The sequence below is a fragment of the Motacilla alba genome, chromosome 10 (assembly GCF_015832195.1).
Source record: "Motacilla alba alba isolate MOTALB_02 chromosome 10, Motacilla_alba_V1.0_pri, whole genome shotgun sequence".
Lineage (NCBI taxonomy): Eukaryota > Metazoa > Chordata > Aves > Passeriformes > Motacillidae > Motacilla > Motacilla alba.
In genome coordinates this window covers 6,705,922-6,725,263 of record NC_052025.1, presented here as the reverse complement: position 1 = coordinate 6,725,263, position 19,342 = coordinate 6,705,922, and the positions used below count along the sequence as shown (strand labels likewise).

General features: G+C 43.4%; 2 protein-coding genes across 17 annotated transcripts in view; one reads left to right on the top strand and one right to left on the bottom strand.

The window, feature by feature from the left end:
• Nucleotides 1–4,928, bottom strand: part of SLTM (SAFB like transcription modulator) — a 29,856-nt gene extending 24,928 nt beyond the window's left edge. For 4 of the 8 annotated variants that reach the window (XM_038147182.1, XM_038147184.1, XM_038147181.1 and 1 more), the window contains exons 1-2: nt 4,673–4,927; nt 3,940–4,027 (exon numbers count right to left, since the gene is read on the bottom strand). In XM_038147182.1, the coding sequence (XP_038003110.1) occupies nt 3,940–4,027; nt 4,673–4,855 (271 nt within the window). In that variant the 5' untranslated portion in view covers nt 4,856–4,927. Of the gene's footprint in view, nt 1–3,939; nt 4,028–4,672 lie in introns of all 8 variants that reach the window. The other 4 variants (XM_038147180.1, XM_038147185.1, XM_038147183.1 and 1 more) reach the window with 2 other exon arrangements.
• A 9,211-nt stretch (nt 4,929–14,139) lies between these two features.
• RNF111 (ring finger protein 111) overlaps nt 14,140–19,342 on the top strand; it is a 45,301-nt gene continuing 40,098 nt past the window's right edge. For 5 of the 9 annotated variants that reach the window (XM_038147155.1, XM_038147153.1, XM_038147157.1 and 2 more), the window contains exon 1: nt 14,295–14,426. The gene's annotated coding sequence lies outside the window, so the exon portion shown is untranslated. Of the gene's footprint in view, nt 14,558–14,786; nt 14,852–19,342 lie in introns of all 9 variants that reach the window. The other 4 variants (XM_038147151.1, XM_038147152.1, XM_038147158.1 and 1 more) reach the window with 4 other exon arrangements.

Here is a 19,342-nt window from a genome sequence, read left to right as displayed (position 1 = left end):
CTGTCAACACCCGAGTTTCTGCACAGGTTTATCCAAGCAGTGGCTGTTGAAAATGTCAGTGTGTATGCAGCATTCACCACAGATCTGGGTGCTTAACTCATTTACCTTGGAGTGATGGCACTCCTTTCTTTAAAGCCATGCTCAATCCTTTTTCTGGCAACAGCAATTGCTACACACTATAAAATTGCAACAGACTATTACACAGAGAATAAATATTCTCCTTATAAGTAAGCAGAAGAATTAAAACATCTTTGTTGGTTTTACATTATGCAGGTTTAGCCTTCATTTAATTTACAAGCCTTACAGTAGCACAAGATTATTCTACCTATTCATGGTCCTCCATGTGAGAGATTCAGGCTACCTGAGTGTTCACAGAATTATAGAAGAGTGCATTCTGGACAACTCTTGAACCAGATACTTGCATCTCAGGCAGAAGCACAGCGACACATACTCATGAGAAAATTCTGGAAGAATTAGGGTTTGTATTTCTTCTGGTATTCCTGCTGAAACTCCTAACAGGGTTCTGTCACACTAATGCAAAAGAGTCATCAAAAACATGGGATAAGAGGTAAAGAGGAGATAAATCCTTACAATGGAATAAAGCCTCTAGAGCATTAAGAGGTCTAGTGCAACTTGAAAAGTAGCATTTGCCACAAGATTAACAAAAGTAAAAAAATCCTTTTCTAATTCTGAAATGGTACCATGAGGTACAGGAATATTTAAGTCTTCTGCTGAGTCTAAAAAATACAGTTCTTAGTCATTCACTGTTTTTTGAAAGACAGGTCTGTGAAAACCAAGCGTACAACTTAATTTACTTTGTTTTGTTCTTATATTTAAGTAAGTAAACAGTTTTAATAAAGAAGTCAAAGTTATTTGGGCAATAGTACAAGCCAGCCACTGTCAGTTGTCAGCTTTTGATCCAACAAACAGTACTGTCAAACTAGAACTTCAGTTGCAAACTAGAGAGATACTTAAGACACAAGCTAACAGGTATATAACTGACCTCAGAAGCTTGTAGAGAGCAAAGAAACATCTTTGCTCACATTAATTCTCCAAAGTTAAGTATTATCAGCCTAAAATCTGTTCTTCATCCACACTAATTCCAGAACTCATCAGGAAAGTAACTTTCAATGACCAACTTTAATATTTCAATATTCAACAACATTTTTGACTACAGATTCTTCAAAGGAGCATTCATATCAGAAACATTTCAAAAATATTTCATACTAGTAGTAGGGTAATTTCCTCTAGATACCAGACTAGGCAGCAGAATGGTTAGGCTTGAAAAGATAAGCTTTTTCCAAAAACTGTCATCTTGTTATAAAAAGAGAAATTCCTCCATAGCTACTAAATGCCAGGGTGGAGGGGCACAGCTGAGGCACTTAAAAAAGGAGCATTTGGCATTTGTTCCTTTCAAACTTGGCAAAACCAAATGATCTTACTTATATACCTGTAAAACCTTCTGATTAGCTGCTCTGCAGTTCTTTACCCTAATTATTTAATTAAAGTAGCATCTGGAAAAAGCTTTAAAGTTCTACTAACTTTGCATGAGGATTGATCAAGGATTCTTGCTGGATTAGAGAATCCTTCTGCAAGCATTTTTTAAGTCATATGAAATAAAGTCCCACTCTTAATCTTTTGAGTATTGTTCTCCCTTTTAGTAAACATACACACAAAAAAAAGTAAGGAAAGACAAATCTATCCTTCCTTCCCCCACCCCCCCATTCCCACTCTAAGGTGGCCTGCATCAATATTCCAGACCAGGTTGTTGTGCAGACAGTGCTAGGGAATCAGAATCACACTTTTCCCACAGACCTTAAGAGCTCCAGTAAAACTGGTTACAGAACACCTTCAGCTCTAAACCCTATAGTCACCAGACACACTCTGTGACTTTTTGGAAGGACAACCTCCTTCCTTCCCTCCCACTGGCCTCCCCTTCTGGCTGCTACGAGGAGGTTTAATCATCACTTCCACTCCCTGGCCTTTGCTGAAGATGTATTTTCCTTGTAAATGAGTACCTAATACGCCTACTCTCCCTTGCACAGCAATAATAGCACAGAGAAAAATACTACAGAACTAGTAATGTCTTTAATTTTACTGCTGGCCAGTAGTAAAATAATTAAAGACCCATCAGTATTAGTCTGAAGCTGTAGGGTGGGGGGAAAACAAGCACTAGCAAAAAGGCCTGGATCAATCTGCCAGCAAAATCAGCAAGGAGCAAAAACACCTCACAGTGAGTGGTTAAAAATCAAACAATGTATTATTTCACACAGTTTGAAATAAACCAATACAATTAAAAATACTTCCCCTAGACTAAACAGTGAAATTTTTCATGTTCCACCATGAACTTCCCATACTTTTGGCACAAAATTTGTTCATAAGACTTTTGTAATCTAAAAAATAATGAGTAGAAACTCCTGAGCTTGCAAAGTGAACTGATAAGAACTTCACAAAGTGTGTTTTCCTTTGAGGTTTACCAAGAACACACATGTCATATGCATGCATTAGGATTTGGGGTGCAGGAGAGGTGGCAGGAAGAGCTACTGAAGCCCTGCCTCAGGCAGCAGCAGCACTGGCTGGCAAACTACCTCTGCAGAAGCAAAAGAGTCTACCTGGCCAAGAAGCCAGTTCAAGAACATTATGCATATCATGATATTGGTTTGGAGACTAGGAGGATAAAAAGCAGCAGATAAGAGAAGTGTTTGTCACAGCAGAACATGGAGCCATTTTGATCTCTGTATGAAAAACTGTGGAAGAGTTTCCTTATTTAGCTTCCAGGTAATTATCTTAATCAGCAGCTACCTTTCTAAAGCAGGGAATAAAGTAATGTCATAGAAAAAAATAAATGAAACCACATTTGAAAGTTTATTTCCTTTCACTTCTCTAATGTGTGAAAAGTGCAAAGTTATACAAACTTTCTAAGCAGACAGATTTTCTTACTAATTTCACCATTCACAGCACCAGACTGACTGAATAATCACTTTAACCACAAAACTCAGCCCATGACAAGAGACAGTGGTGTAAGACTGTTCAGGCCCAAAACAGGCCCCTGCAGCACATGTGTTAACATTCTTAGTGTCTGTTCAATGAAAAATGCTGTGCATAAAGCAGACAGGTTCTTTCCCAGTACTAACAAACCACAGATGCTACCAGAACAACTGAAAACACAAACCCAAACTAAAATCCCCCAGATTCCAAACTCACAAAACAGCATTTAAATTCTCAGGCAAAAGAAAGCAGAGCTGAAAAATCAGAAAAAAAAAATCACCGCCAAACAGATCAGCACAAAATCTAAATATTAATTTCTCATAAGAGAAACACTAAAGTCTCTTAATTAGACATTCCACTGTGAGGCTTCAATGCCTATTCAGAAAATTCATGTTTATAAATCCTGTCTTCAATAGAGAGCATGCTAACACACCCACACTACACAGTCCTCTTCAGGGAGTGACCCCCCCACCACATACTGCTGTGCCCTCATCCCCAGCCAAGTCCAGCACCTGCTCATGGCTGAAGAACCTTTGCTGTCCCAGGACCCACACCCCACAAAGCCCCCCAGCAGCTCCTGCTCCACCCTGCACCTGAAACACCCCACGTTCAGGATCTCTGAGCACAGCACATGCCAAACCCCTCACAGCACTCAGCACAGCTCTCTGGGAGCTGCGGCCACTACAGCCACTACCTCAGAACCTCTTAACCCAGTCATTTTCCACCCATCTATATCTCTCTCAATATATATTTCTCCAGCATCCCCGTACATTGTCTACATACAGTCACTGACAACAGACATGCAAGGCAAAGGACTTCCTATATGACAGAAGCTATAAACAGCAAAGTCACAACTGCACCCAAAATATAGACCACAGTCCTTCTTTAAGGTGATACATGCCAAAATAAAAACCCTATGTAAGAATATTAAGTATATCAACAGATCCTAACCTTTGCCTTTAGTTGGCTTCTTGGTGGGTGTGTCAGCTGAAACACTTATTTCAATATTATCTGGATCACCTCCTTCCTCTTCAATAGCCTAAACAAGAAAAAAAATATACAATTTTTAGCGGCTTTCCGTGGAAAGCTGGACAGTTTGACTTCAGCAGAAGTCTGTACGCCAAACAGTTCTTTTGGAATCTCAAAAATATTTAGCAAAACACTCCGGGTTAAAGCTGGAGAAGAGTAAAGGAACGGTAACGGTAGAGGCTAAGAGTTTCAGCTGTTAAAATGCCACTTTGGAAGTGCAGCTTATCAAGGATCCACACTCTTTAGAAACGTAAGACAAGAAGGCCACAACGACATCCATAATGGCATTAAGGGCAGCTCAAAAACAGGACAGCGGGAAGCACAGACACCCTTCAGCAACAACCTGCCCCGGGGCTCGCCCGACGAGCTCCGGCGCCCGCGGCGGTGGGCGGGCCGCAAGGCCGCGGGGCGAGCTCCGACAGCCGGGGCGGGGAGCTCCGCCGGCCGGGACACCGCGCCCAGCCCGGCCCGGAGGGGCCACGCAGCGCCGGGGGCTCGGTGGGGCGGAACCCGGCCCGGGCACCGGCGGCACGGCGGGGACAGGTCCCGCCCCCCACACCGGGAAAGCGGCAGGGCCGCCAGCGCCCCGCCCCCGAGCCGGGCGGCAGCAGCGGCCGCCGGGGCGGGCCGGGCCGGGCCTGCGCTCGCCGCTCACCTGCTTGAGCCGAGCGATGAGCACCGTCTTCACGCCGGTGATGTCCAGGTTGCGCCGCTTCAGCTCCGACTTGAGGTCGATGACGCGGAGGTCGCTGATCCTCTTGCTCTCGGTGGGCGGCGCCGCGGGAGCCGCGGGAGCCCCCGCAGCGGCGGCGGCGGGAGCGGAGGCGGCGGCGGCCATTTTAGAGCGGGCGGGCGAGCGCGGCGGCCGCGCGCACAATGAGCGCGGTGCCCGGATGGAGCGCGGCCGGCGCGCGGCTCTGCGCAGGCGCGGAGCGGCGCACCTGGCCCGGAGCGCCCGCCCCGCCGGGGCCCGCCCTGCGCGTGCGGAGAGAGCCCGCGGGCGGCGCGGCCTGCGGCCCTGGGCCGGGAACGGCTGAGGGAGCCGGGGGCGGCTGAGGGAGCCGGGGGCTCAGCCCCGAGCAGCTCAGGAGTGACCTTATCCCTCTGCAACTCCCTGCCAGGAGGGTGCTGCCGGCTGGGGGTCGGGCTCTGCTCCCAGGGAACAGCGACAGGACGGAAGGACGCGGTCTCAAGCTGCGGCAGGGGAGGTTTAGGTTTGACTTTAGGAAGGATTTTTTTCACAGAACAGGTGATTGGACACTGGAACGGGCTGCCCGGGGAGGTGGTGAAGTCGCTGTCCTTGAAAGTGTTTAAGGGAAGACTGGACGGGGCACTCGGTGCCATGGTCCGCCTCACATGGTTTTCAGCCGCAGGTTGGACTCGATAATTTCAGAGATCTTTTCCAACCCAACTACTTCTGTGATTCCTGCGTGTTCTGCCCACTGATTGGTCAGAGTTTAGGAAATGAACAATTGATCTGTTTGTGTAACTTTGTTTTTGGAAGTATTCCAGAAGTACAATACTAATGTTTTAAATTTTTACCAAAGTATCTCTTCCTATGACTTACTAGGTTGTACTACTTGTACCAGGTACTGGAAGATATTTCCTCTTAGTTCCTTTTCATTCATTTTCTGTAGGAAATGCTTGAAGTTATTTTGTGAACAACAGATGTTAAACTCCTACTAAATCTTCAAATGAGGCAGAATTAAAGTACCTCTAAATTGAAGTCACAACAGTCCCCTTATTCTGTCTCTTCATTCAAAAATTACATATAGATAAAAATGAAAAAAATAATGCTTTTTTATTTAACAAATCTTTGTTGAACAACCTGTTGTGCAAATTAAGTTCTGAATCCTAAAAGATTTGTTACACCATTCTCTTTTTTTTTTTTTCCAAAGTGCACTTGGAAGTGCATTTCAAAATTACCCGAAGCAATACCTTTATTAAGTAGTTATCAGTTAACAAAGAGTAAAATCTATGTATTTAAAAGTAGACATGCACAGAAGTCTTAAAGCACACTTTGGATGCATATCTTAGTTATGTTATGCTGCTGTTGCAGCTGATACCAAGATTTTTATTAAAAGAGCAATCTTAAATAAGACTATGATACTTTTGATTATACTTTTGATTTGTTGTCTTTTGTGGCAACATCTGTATTAACATCAAATATAATAGGATTGACTTTGAGGTTAATAGATGAACGCTAGCTTAACTTTTGACTACAGAAACATTTTTGTGAGTGTATAGGGAAAAGACCTATTTTATTTTCACCTAACCTTGAATTCAGCACTGCAGCAAAATTTTAATCAGGGCTGTCAGGTTTGCTGTGGTAAGCTGTTGTGCAAATACACTCAAAACCCACTGTGTGGATTCCAGTATTAGTGAAGGCAAGTTTAGTGTGTCTCATTTCTGGAAAGAAGATGAGAGGGATAACAAATACAGCACTTGCACTGGTTTTGAGGGATTTCTTGACATACCTGAACCTCAGTGCTTGTTGGCTGAGGTCATGTAGATGTTAAAGCTTTACACTTAACACGTCCCCTCCCCAAATAAAAAGCAACTAAGAGAGCCAAAAGTGACCTTACTTGGATTCTCAGTCATCCTCCTGCCTCAAGGCAGAACAAACTATTATGAAAACAACCTCAAAGGATGTTTGCATAACCTGTTCTTAAAGCCTTAAACACAAATTCCACTCATTCCTTAGGCAGTCTAGTCTAGTCCTTAACTCTCCTTTTCGAATGTCTGGATTAAATACCTTTTGCTGCAGTTTAGCTGATTTATTCCAAGTGAATATGGATGATGTTCTCTTTCTTTTTACATCACCCTTTTGCACAAATTGAGACTGTTACCATATTTTTGTTCAGTCTTTCTCTCTGGGGTTGTTTTTATTAAAAACATGGATTATTTCTTTTCTTTTAATCAGTTCTGAAACACAAGACTTTTTGTTGCTATACCCCTCTAGCTCCCACCCAATCTTTTCACAACTTCCCAAAGTTACCTTGGTGGCAGCTCTTCTGATCATGCATCTCAGCAGAGTGGATGCCTTCTCCAGCCTCATAAACTTGCTGTGTTCTGCCTGCTGGTTTCTTTTCTGCAAGTTCATTACAGCAGTTACTCTTCTCTGTGCAGTTGATTTCTTGCTGAGTGCAGAACTTTGCCCTTGTGTTTGTAGAATCACCATCCCCCGCTGCAATGATTCCAAACTCTGCTCTTGCTTCTCCTCTTCGCAGCACCTCCCAGCCAGGGGTCAGCTCCAGGTTTATAAGTGTGGTCTCTAAGCCTTTTGCAAAGAGATTACAATATAGAAGTATACAAGGAATTTTATTTGATGGAAATTTAGTATTTGTCCATTTTGATATTCTTTGATATAAACTGTTAATAGTGATCCTCGAAGTACAACCAGTTTTGCATCAAATTGGTGGATTTTCTGTCTGGATCAAATCTCCATATCTTTCTTATGAAAATGTCAAGGAAACAGAAGAGCCTTGCTGGAGTGAAGATCTTCAATTTATTTATGTTTGTAGAACCAGACATAGAAAACTAGGTTGGTTTGATAGACTGTTATGAACAAATCATATAGGTTGTTATTTATCACTTTGTTATTTTTCAGGTATCTACAAATATTTTTTAATTCATCCAGGAATTTTAATCAAGTTGACTGGATTCTAATTTCCTGTTTGTTTGATTGTTATGTTGGTTTGTTTTTTTTTTTCTAAAGAAAAACACTTAGTCCTTTACTAGTCTCTTGAAACATCTGCCAGTTTTCAAAATAAATGTTGTTTTCTACCATTACCTTGTGGAAAGGTTTGATTAGGAAATGGTAATAGACTTCCAAAGAGGGGAAATGTTTGGCCCATATATTAGTATTTAATCAAGTACAGACCCGTGCTCCTCTAAATTGTTTTTTGTCTACTTTGTGTGCACGACAGCTGGAAGCCGTGAATATCCTTAGATTTGTCACATTTTCCCCTGGACTTTATACCTTGGTGGGGTTTTCCTGTGTAGATTATCCCAGTTCCAGCTTCTGTGCCCAGTCCATTCCCAGCCTGACACCGAAGCACAATGCAGGAGCAAACACCAGCTTTCTCATCTCTTCAGTGGCTTCATGCAGTTGGTACCTGAATTTTTTAATTAATTTAAACCGCAGTTTTAGTGTGTTTGGGCTCTGTAAAAATAAAGGGGCATTCGGTGGTTTTGAACATAGAGAAGTGGTTCTTGCCTCTTTTTTGTAAGGAAGCCTGGCTAGAGCATTCAACTAGAATCAACAGGCTGTCCCACTTTCCTTCTCTTCACACAGCCACCCATTTGTCCATATCCTCTTCCAAAAAAAAAGAGATGTTGGTTCAGGAAAAGGGGAGGGGTTTGGGGTGCTGGGAGGTCACCTCCAAATACAGTCTCTACAGTTAAACAGAACCCTGTCTTGCTGGAAACATTTCTCTTTTATTGCAAAGATCTGTGTACTTCTCTGCTTAACATATTGCTTCTTTAAAACCTTGGCTTTTGCAGTCTGTGTTTTTACTCTTAACTTTAGTTAACAACAGCTCTAACAAACTTTTCTTTGTTTGCTTCTGAAATCCAAGTTTCTAGTACAGATTTTTGGATCTACTTTGGGGGCTGACTACATGAAAGCTAGTTATGACAGGAATATGTGATGCAATGACTCAGTTCCTTTTTCCGTCTAATCCTTTTTAAAAGTGAGGCTAGGCTGATACTGGACTAACTGAAATAGCAGGAAGGATCCTTTTTACTTTGAAAGACACTGAGTCTGGTCCCAGTTCTCATGTTACATTGACTTGTTGCTACAATTTTGAACTGCACTATTTCTCTGGACTGCAGACAGCAAGAGTAACTATTTGGGACATTTCAGTGAATGCCTGACAATAGATACACTTTGAGATAAAAATCACTGATAATTTAATATGTATCACTGCTATAAAAAATAGTTTTTTCTACTTTGAATGTATAGTTTTCTTTTTGATGTATTATTGATGTACTATATGATGAGCAGTCAGAGGAGGTTGTAAAAACAAATTTCTGATCTCTCAATTGCTCTCATTATAATTCTTCTAGAGAACAGCAAGGAAAAGAACATAAATCCAATTGTAAATCAAACACAAATATCTTATATTTTACCACTGAAACCTTACATACATGCTAGGAAATGGCTATTGAATTTCTTAGTGCAAAGTCAGATCATTAAATGCAGGATGCTTTTGTTTGTTTTAAACCTAATTGCTCCAAAAATAGCCACTGATGCATCATTAAAACACAAAAATACATTTGGCCCCATTATTGTACAAGCACTGAAAGAATAAATAGGAATATCTCGTGATCTTTCTACTAAGAGCTTGGTGACATATTTGTTTTTGAATAAGAAAAAGAACTATTAAAAATACTGTCAACAAACTAGCTATTTCCAAGTAATTATATACACCACACCTTCTTAATTATATGGCAACTTAAATACTTAAGCTATCAGATAATCTCAGAAAGATACTGTGGGACCTGAGTAGGGATTTGCATAATTTCTGAAGTCATGTGTTGTGAAAGTGCTGTTTCTTACCTTACAGAGCCTGATCAGGCTGTACAACATGAAATTAAATGAGTGACTGGTGGGTCATTTAAATATTAACATTATACTGTGATGCAGGGTATTTTGTTTTCCCAAATATGTTAATAATATCAATTACCTGAGTGAAAAGTCTTTGATCAATTGCATTTGAAAATTTCCATCAGAAAATATATAGCACAGACAACCATCAAGTTTTATTTTTGATTCTGCAAATGATCATTCTTTTCTTGTTTCCTAGTAGCAATTTTTCATAATATAAATGTTTCAGGATTTTTTTATCTTTTCCCCATTTCTCCAGTTTTCACTGTTAAGATCTTCATCTGGGCTGACTGGAGCTGTGACTGTTTATCATCCAAGTACCAATCCCAAAGGTTTTGTGATCTAACACAGAAATGCATCTGTATTATCTGATTTTCTGTATCATCCTCACAACATATTACAAGGGGCTTTACATTTTCTTAATATTGCTGATAACTGTAAGCTGACTTAACTCGTGCAAACATTTAAATGTATGCTTGAGTATGGTCTGTGGTAAGTCTACAGAAGTACATCTGATGTAAATGTCAAGGATGGCCCCATGAATACCCTGGCTTTAGTGGCAGCTTCCCCAGCAGTGACAGATCCACGCTCCTGGCTGTGAGTGGCAGCTCCCCCAGCAGTGACAGATCCACGCTCCTGGCTGTGAGTGGCAGCTCCCCCAGCAGTGACAGATCCACACTCCTGGCTTTAGTGGCAGCTCCCCCAGCAGTGACAGATCCACACTCCTGGCTTTAGTGGCAGCTCCCCCAGCAGTGACAGATCCACGCTCCTGGCTGTGAGTGGCAGCTCCCCCAGCAGTGACAGATCCACACTCCTGGCTGTGAGTGGCAGCTCCCCCAGCAGTGACAGATCCACACTCCTGGCTACAGGCAGTTTTAGAGGTGGGCACCTTCCACCCTGTCCTGGCCACAGGCTTCAGCCAGCAGGGCCCAGAGCAGAGCCAGCTCCTGTGAGCGTGCAGCTCGGCCCTTGGCGCCGTGCCCATGGGGCTGTTCCAGAAGCTGCTGCTCAGCCCTGGAAAAAGCTGGGCCTTGCTTTCATTCTGGGCCAGCAAACTGCTCCAGCAGCCCTGCGCTGAGCTGTGTCCAAGACAAAAGCCCTGCACAGAGCTGTGCTCAAAAAAAAGTAACCTGCTGCAGGTACCTCAGGATAAGGGGGTTACTTTTTTTGTCTTTTTGCCAAAAATGTCAAATGCAATCTTCTGCTGGCTGGCATGTTTTGATCTTGGATAAGATCGTTTCTTCTCCATGACTTTAGTTCTGCCAGGCCCTGGGGTGTGCATATGAATGGTTTTGTTCAGCTGTAGTTAAAAGAAGTTGAAGAGTTCAGTATGAACTGATGACACCACAGCCTGAAAGCCATTCTGAAATTTGCATGAGTGATTTAGAATTATTCCATTTAATCTTTTGGTTTTCTGTACCTAAGAAGTGTGAGAAGGAGAATGTTTTGGTTTGTTCCAAGGGATCAATAATCTAATTTCAAGACAACTGTCTGTCTCTGCAAGATACTAAGATAATGGCAGAAAAAACTTCCATGAAAGGGCATTGATAGAAGGTTGTTTTTTTTAAAACAGTGAATAATTTTGTGAATAGTGAATAATTCTGGGCACTGAAGTATTTTCTACATCACCTTTCTTTAAAAATTACGTTAATAACCAATCAATAATGGACAAACTAATTTTTATCAAGAGTTTGTTTAAGGGTGACTGGCCCACAAATTACTAGATTCTTATCAGCTGCTGGTCCATATTGAAATGGGTGTTAGGAAATCTTAGCCAATAAAGATCCTAGAAATTCTGCCTTTATGTCACAGAAAGGTCTGCAGAATTATACACAGTTAGAACATTTACAGATCATTTGGCTGCTGTGACTTCTCACTGGGAGAAAATCAAGACTGCATTTGCTTTTTAACTTGTGAACTGAAAACTTTAGCCACCTGTTTTTGGTTTTGAAATGATCTTTTGTATTTTTGTATTTGTGTTTTCAGTTGGTGAGCAGAGAGTGACTCCACATTTTCTCTACCAAGAGCTACTTTTCTGTCACCTTTGACATAAGAGTTCAAACCAATTATTACATAAATAGGTAAATACATAACTAGTTGGTGTGGCTTTTTATTGGTATTAGTCTCTGATCAGCTTATTCACAGTGCTCCTCTGTCTCATTTCTTAAAGTAATCCAGCCAAATTTTATTAGCTTCTTCTCATATTATCTGTACTGTGTTCTCTTGAGTGTCCCACTAAGGTTATTGTTCATCTTCTTTGAACACATATTTTAAAAAAGCTACATAAAGTAGTTGCGAGACTACATCAGGAATAATTTTTGCAATAGCACTGAAACCTCTCTCTCTGAAAATTATTTAGACTAAATTATTATACAGACATACTCGCTTTTTTCATGTCTACAAAATGTTGTTGACTGATGGTCATTTACTTAATTACATTGGTGATTGAAGTTCGCATCCAACTGCCTTTTACCTGACAAATACCCAAAGCTTTTGGTCATTAACATTCAAGTGCACATTCTTTGTATTTGATGTTTTTTCACTTTGCTTCTATTACTCCTCAGTGTCATTCACTTCTTCCCATATATTGTCTTGATTGCTTTTTCCCCAGCTGATTTTTAGTAAAGTATCCCAACTTTGGATCCAGGGCTTAATGGAAAATATTAACATTGCTTACACAGTCAAGCCACTGGTGACCTCCATGGAATTACATGACCTTGCTCCCACTGTCTGTTGCTGTCTTCAGGTTCTCCCCAGTTTCATTGGTTATTTCATCTGTGGCTCCGTGTCTTTGTTTACTGAAATTAGCTGGATGTGACATGACTTAAAAAAAAAGAAAACTACCCAATACCACAAGAAATATGTAGAGAAAGGTCGACAGTTAGTGCTGGAAAACCTGTGTTATTGTCTTTATTGCAAACTGAAATTAATTATTGCTTTGCTCATGGAACCGCATGAAATAACCTGTGATACTTTTTTTCTACATTCATTCTATGTGGATCTCACTTCTTCCTGTGTTCTCATTTCACACAGAAAGCTGAAAAAGTCTTTATTTTCATATCATTTATGCGCTATAGCACTTTTTGCATTTTGTACACTTTTGGACATATATTGAAGTAGAGTCTAATTTCCATGTTGTTTTATCCACTTTTGCTTTAAGGAAATCCTGTTCAGAAACTCATGCAATTAATAGTGTCAACACGCATTTTTCCCCAGTGACCATTTCTTTTGTAATGATGCATGCAGGTTGTTTAGCTCCTCCAAAACACGTAGGAACTGCTGGGTACTGATGACTCTCTGGTGCAGTGTGTTCTGAGTAAGATCTGTAACTATTTGTAGACCAGACTGTACCCTTCTGCTCCAAAGCCTTGGGTTTATGTAGCTGTTGGTCACTGACAATATAGGACCCTCGTCTGTCCAGTGTTTCAGTCTGAAGCTGGAATGTGTACCCTGACATTGATGAAAGGTCATCTCTGGCAGAGATATCCTGGCCTCTGGCGGCTGCACAGTCAGCAAACGCTGAGGCTTGCTGCTGTATGAGAGCCTTCCCAAAGCTGTGCTGCCCGTGTGACACGGCCACTGTACGGGACAGGTTCCTCACCGTTTGTGTGCACATCCGTAATGGAGAGGGGGAAGGCTCATCTCATGCCGAGTCAGTGACTGCATTGTGCAGTAAAGGCAAATAAATTCCTATTTCTGAAGAGCTGGGATGGAGAGTTGGATTCGTTGGCATGTCTTCACAGCTGCCCCTGTCACTGGCTGCAGGACAGGCAGCCGTGAGACACTGCGGTGTCAAGGGAAGACACAGCGCTGGGCAGAAAACGAATGGCTTTTAGACAAGTTCTAGAAAGGACATCACAGAAAGGGTCAGGCTGGAGGGGACCACAGTGGGGGGCCCTCTGGTCCGACCTCCCTGCTCCAGCCGGGTCATCCCAGAGGCCACGGCACAGGATAGCGAGCTCCAGCTGCAGGGTACCTGGGCAGCCTGTTCAGTGCTCGCTCGCTGCACAGTGAAGAAGCTCTTTCTCGGCTCGCGTGGAACTTTCTGTGCATGTTTCTGCCCATTGCCTTGCGTCCCATTCCTCGGCACCACCGAGCAGAGCCTGCTCCATGCTCTGACACCACCGCTTTACGTATTTACACACAACCGCCTAAATGCAGCAGCGGCGAAGACAGCCAGGGCCGCGCCGCCCGTCCGTCAGCCCACCCCGAGCGGCCCGGTGCCCCGGTGCCCATCCCCAAGCGGCCCGGTGCCCCCGGGGGTCCATCCCCAGCGGCCCGGTGCCCTCGGGGGTCCCTCCCCAGCGGCCCGGTGCCCCCGGGAGCCCATCCCCAGCGGCCCGGTGCCCCCGGGGGTCCATCCCCAGCGGCCCGGTGCCCCCGGGGGTCCATCCCCAGCGGCCCGGTGCCCCGGGTCCCGCCCCGGCCCGTCCCCTCCGCAGCCCGCGCTGTGGCGGCGGTGCCGGCCGGCAGGGGGCGCGGCGGGAGGCGGGGCGCGCGCCGGCGCGGCTGCGCTTTGCGGGCGGCTGTAAAGCAGCGCCGAGTGTCGCGCCGCGCTGGGCAGGGAGCGGCGGGGGCTGCGCCACAACAGAGCGGGGCCCGCCCGGCGCAGCGGCCGCACCGGGACCGGACCGGGGGCAGCGGCCGCGCCGGCACAGCCAGGACGCTGCGGCCTCTCGAGCCGCGCCGGGCGGCGCCGCGGAGTCACTGCGGCGCCCACCGGGGCCGCTTCTACCCCTCGGCCCTGCGCAGGGCGCCGGCGGTACCCGCCCCTTCCCCCGCGGCCTCGCTGTCTCAGGTACGGGGGGCGGCGGGGACCCCGCGGGTGGGGCCGGGGCCGCGCGGGCGCTCCCCGCTTCCCCCGCCCTGCGCCCTGACGGCAGCGCCGGCCGGCGGGGCTGTGCGGCGGGGGGGAACTTCGCGCAGAAGGTATTTTTCCTTTTTTATTCAGCGCCTCGTTGACGCACAAAGCGGTGTCTTCACTGCGGGCAGCCGCAGCACTCTCTGGGGTTTTGTCACAAATTTGTCACAAATTTTCCCCTCGGGGAAACGAGTTTCTATTTCTGTGCGTAATAGCGTTTGTTATGACGTCATTTGTTTTGTTTGCTAAGTTAGTGTTCTCTTAACCCGTGTTTAAAAAAAAAAATCACCATTTCAGGTGTTTTTTGCCTCATGAACAAGGAAGTAACGTTCATTCAGAAATGTAGGCCAGGATCTTCAGAGGTACGTAGGCTTGTCACTGTTGCAATGGGCAGGTGCTAAGGGTATGCACTTTTTTTAAGTATCTGTGTTTCTGTGATGAGGGCTGAGCATGTATTCATGGAATTTTCGTGTTGTTTGAATAAGCTCTTCATGGCTTGAAATCATTTTATTAAATCGTTGGCAAGGCCTGGTTGCTTTAGCTGATTAAATGAGACCCTTAGTTCCTGATACCCAAGTACTTCTCCAGAAGAGGCCATAATGCAGGAGGTAAGAGTTTGCTGTAATTAGAATGATTTGATTGTAATGCAGTTATTTCAGAAACAAAAGGTTTCAAGAAAAAACTAAGAATTACTGCTCGTTGTGTAGACCTGTGTTTGTCATGGTATCTGTGTTATAAACTGTTAAAGGAAAGCTAGGTTTTCAGATGCAGTGTAAGGTCTTGTCTTTGTTGTAACTTGTAGAAAATTCCAAAGGTATATTAATTCTGGATACTTAGTAGAAAGCTTTTCCAGGAAAACTAATATTTAAATAGTTACAATGCTTTGCCAGTCTTAAAGCCAGAAATTACATCTTTTTGTTGTTCACATATCCATAGTTCTTGCTTTCAGAACAATTTCAGCAATTTATGTGTTTTTGCACTTACTTTTTTTGGATAAAGGGACTGTCTTGGGGCAGGGAGGGAACAGAAGCAAACCCTGTTAGACAGGATGATCCTTGCTGATGTGCAAGGATTGATAGGGAAAGAAGTGATCTTGGTTTATTTGATAGAGTGAATATCTGGTCACCTGTCTTGTGTGCTCATCCACAGTATAGATTCACCTATGGAATTCATAAGGTGGGAAAGGCTGTAGGAGCATTTTATGGCTCACTGTAATTAAATAGTAGTGTATAAGGCACCAAGCTTCCTGTTTTAAAACTCTTGAAATCTTGCATATTTGAAAATCTGGTGGTTTTTATTGATGGCTGAAGCCCTGGCAGCTACAGATGAGATTGTGTCTGGTATTGGGGGCTTGAGGGTGAGCAGCAGCTCACAGCACTCGTGCATATTTCGTATGTCCTTTCAAAATATGGATGAGAACATTCTGACCTTTCAGAAATATGTCTTTTATGAAGCAATGGCTTTTTGAAAGTGTATTAAGAGTGTATCTTAGCAGGACTGTGACTCCAGTTTACGTTTGAATTAGTAACTTTGTTGACCTACATAACCAGATCAGTTACAGCAGTTGATTTTCACTGGAGGTGGCTGTGTTGCAGTAGCATTTAGCTGACAGCAGTTGCTGCCTTCATTTTCCAAGATACACAATCTTTCATTTCAGTTGTTTATATTTCCTGTAATGGTGAGGGCATTCTTTTGAGAAGATAGAAGTGATAGTTCCCTCCTCCATGGCTGATGGATTATAGAGGCTTACATGTCAGGCAGTTGAATAAATAGGGAAAAATTGAGCAGGGAGTGATGATGGGATGGGGAACAGGATGCTTTAACTCACAGGTAAACAATGGGGATTGTACAGAGAGATGGATTTGCCATAGGCAGATGTTGTATAAAGGGCTCCTCATGGCTTTCCTGATGTGCAGTCTCCTTTAAGTCAGTTGTCAGCAAAAGCTTGGGCTGCTGAAAGAAACATTTTCTTCTCTTCCTTTCCTCCTGCCCCATTAGGGTTCTCTGCTAGGCCTGACCTCAGCCACCAAAAAACCCATCACTCTGATGGGTTAACCTTGAAGGAAGTTCACTAGTTAAAAGACTTCAGCTGTGGATACATTTTGTGTTTCTTACAAGAGCACTGTAAACTTTGGAAGCAGCTACACTGACAAAACTTAGGAGACTGCAACTTTGAGTAATTATCCTATCCTTATGTTGTACGTGTATCCCATACAATGTTACTCAGTATGCACTCATAAGGTTGAAAATATGCATTTTCAACCTTACTGACATGCAAACAGCCAAACCACTACAGAGCTGGTGATAAAACAGGATTATTTTGTCATTTTATGTAGTTTATGCTATTTGGAAAAGGAATTTGCCCTAAATTAAAATGATGTCTTCCTTACTAAGTGTTCACCAAGTGAAATCTGAGAAGGCTGGTTCATGGCTTTACTAGCAATAGGCCAGTAAGGCTATTTGCTTCTGTCATTTTTTTTTCCCAATACAGTTTAGTCCTAATATTTGACTGCTGTTAGGTAAAATGTTTACCTTTGTCTCTGCTGGGTGCAGAGTGGAGAAGTCTGCTGCAGTGTCCTTTCCCCTGAAGCTGGTATATCTGCTCAGTTTCGTATCTATAAAATCCCCTACTTCTCATAGGTTTCTTGAAGAACAGCATAAAACTGTCCTAATGGTTAATTTCACAAGTCTCACTTGAAAGGTTCTCTGTAGCAGCTGTGGCAAAGATCATGTTTAACTTTGCTCCTCAAAGCTTTATTGAGATGTGTTTGCAAAATGACACTACATCAAGAAGAATTACACATACCTCAAAGGTCAAAAATGCCAGGAGGACTGAGAAACAATTTTTAAAATAATTTTTGATGGCTGTATATCTCAGAACTTTCCTAGCCATTTTGGGAAGCAAAATTTCTAGTTAAGATATTAAGTTCCAATAAAAAATTGCATTTTGTCATCACTTTATAAAGCTACAACTTTTTATTCTGAAGTTCAATGCTGTTATGTTTGTCTTGGAGTTCACTGAAGCCAAAACATTCCTGATTGCCAAATCATAATGCTTCTGTCTTAAACCCATGATTTACATAGTGCTAATGTAGCTAACTGATCTGAGCCTAGGACATAGCAAAGAAATGTCTAGACTGAAAAATGTGCTCATGAGCACCGTTTTTGTCAAATACACCTGCTTGCATCCATTGTGCAAAGCCAGGCAGATTCCTCGTCCAGTTGAATGTGTGCATGGTGATGCTTGATTCAGGCTGGGATTTCCTTGGGTGCCTTTATGGCCTTGGACTGTCCCAGTGTACTGCAGCACAGCTCCCCTGCGCTGAGGGGCTCTGTGCAGCACAGCTCCCCTGTGCTCAGAGGCTCTGCAGCATTGCTCTTAGCTCACCATGTAACAGGAGGTGCTTCCAGCTGCACATGCTCTGTGCGTTTTGTCTGCTCCAGCTGGAGCCAGGCCATGGATCGTGTCCTGAAGAGCTCTTCTGTTTGGAGCTGTGGTGTGCTGGGCTCTGTTGGAAGAGGTGAGACCGACTCTTCAGTAGTCTCTCCCTAGGAGTGCAGTGCTGTTCGGCCTCAGAGATGAACGGCAACAACAGAGGCATTCTGTAGCTGTCCTATAGGTGGCCTGACATTTCTGTTACCAGATATTTGCATAATGAGCTGAATTGACTTAGGCATCAGAAAGCAAACCTTGAGGGGTCCCAAATGAATTTTTTTGGAGATAAAATTAAGGAGACTTTGCTGGTCCAGAGGTTGGGTACTGTTCATTACAGTATTTGATGGTACAGTTATTGGGGTCTGACTTTGAGATGGCTTTGTGAAGGGTAGAAAGGGCAGTACTGTACTTGGAATAACGTTGTTTCAGTTCAACAGTAGACTTTCCAAGGCAGTGATGGCTCCTAGAATTGCCTGCAAGAAGTGGATAAGCCTGCCTGCATTGCTGTGGCTCATGTAGCTGTAGCACCTCTGCAAAGCACAGGCAAACCCTTCTGTCTGGGCTGGATGTAGTGGGCTGGCTTTGAGGGCCTGTAAGCAAGAACTTGTTTCCAGAACATGCAGTTAGTAACTCATACTATGTATGTTGTTCTGAATTACTGTACCTTTCTGTAGGGCAGAACACAGGTATTCTGCTCAGAAAATTCTTGGGTAATTTTGTCATTTAAAAATGGAGTCATCACCATGTCTGCATTAAAGCATAGAAAGGAAATTGAGAATGGTTTGCAATAGTATTTCATATTGTCCTGTGAATGGTATCAATGCAAACACTACGGAATTTCAGATTACTTTCTGATAATTGCTGTTTTATAAAATGCACAGATCTTTAACTTATCAGTTGCTTTATTTTCTATCAAAGATTAGAAGACCAATATGTAGGATGCTAAAATTTAGTAGTTAAAACAAGCTTCAGAAGAGCACTGTTTTTCTAATGAAGTGATAAAAAGTGAAGAACAACCAAAAGTGAAGAAGAACACAATAAAATTTTGAAATCTGATTGCATGTGTTTTCCTGATAGTGGAAGTGAATGTTAGATGTTTTTCTTCTTGTCACTTACTCTGCATTGGACAGGCACACAGGTTGTCCCTGCTTGATAGAAATGACATGAATAAGACAGAGTTGCCCTTTTTAGGAAAATGGGTGGTGTTTTTTTGTGATCTGCTCCGTGAGCTCCTTATTTTGTTAGAGCAGCAGGGCATGATAGCACTGAGGTTCAGTCTCCATGGGACTGAGTTGGGGGTCCAACTTCTGAAGTGGCTCCTAAGCCTTCTGTCAGCCTCCAGTGTGTCAGGGCCATGCAGGAATCAGCCTTGCTTGGCTGCCTGCACTTGGGATTGGAAAGTAACAGTGCTTAGGTT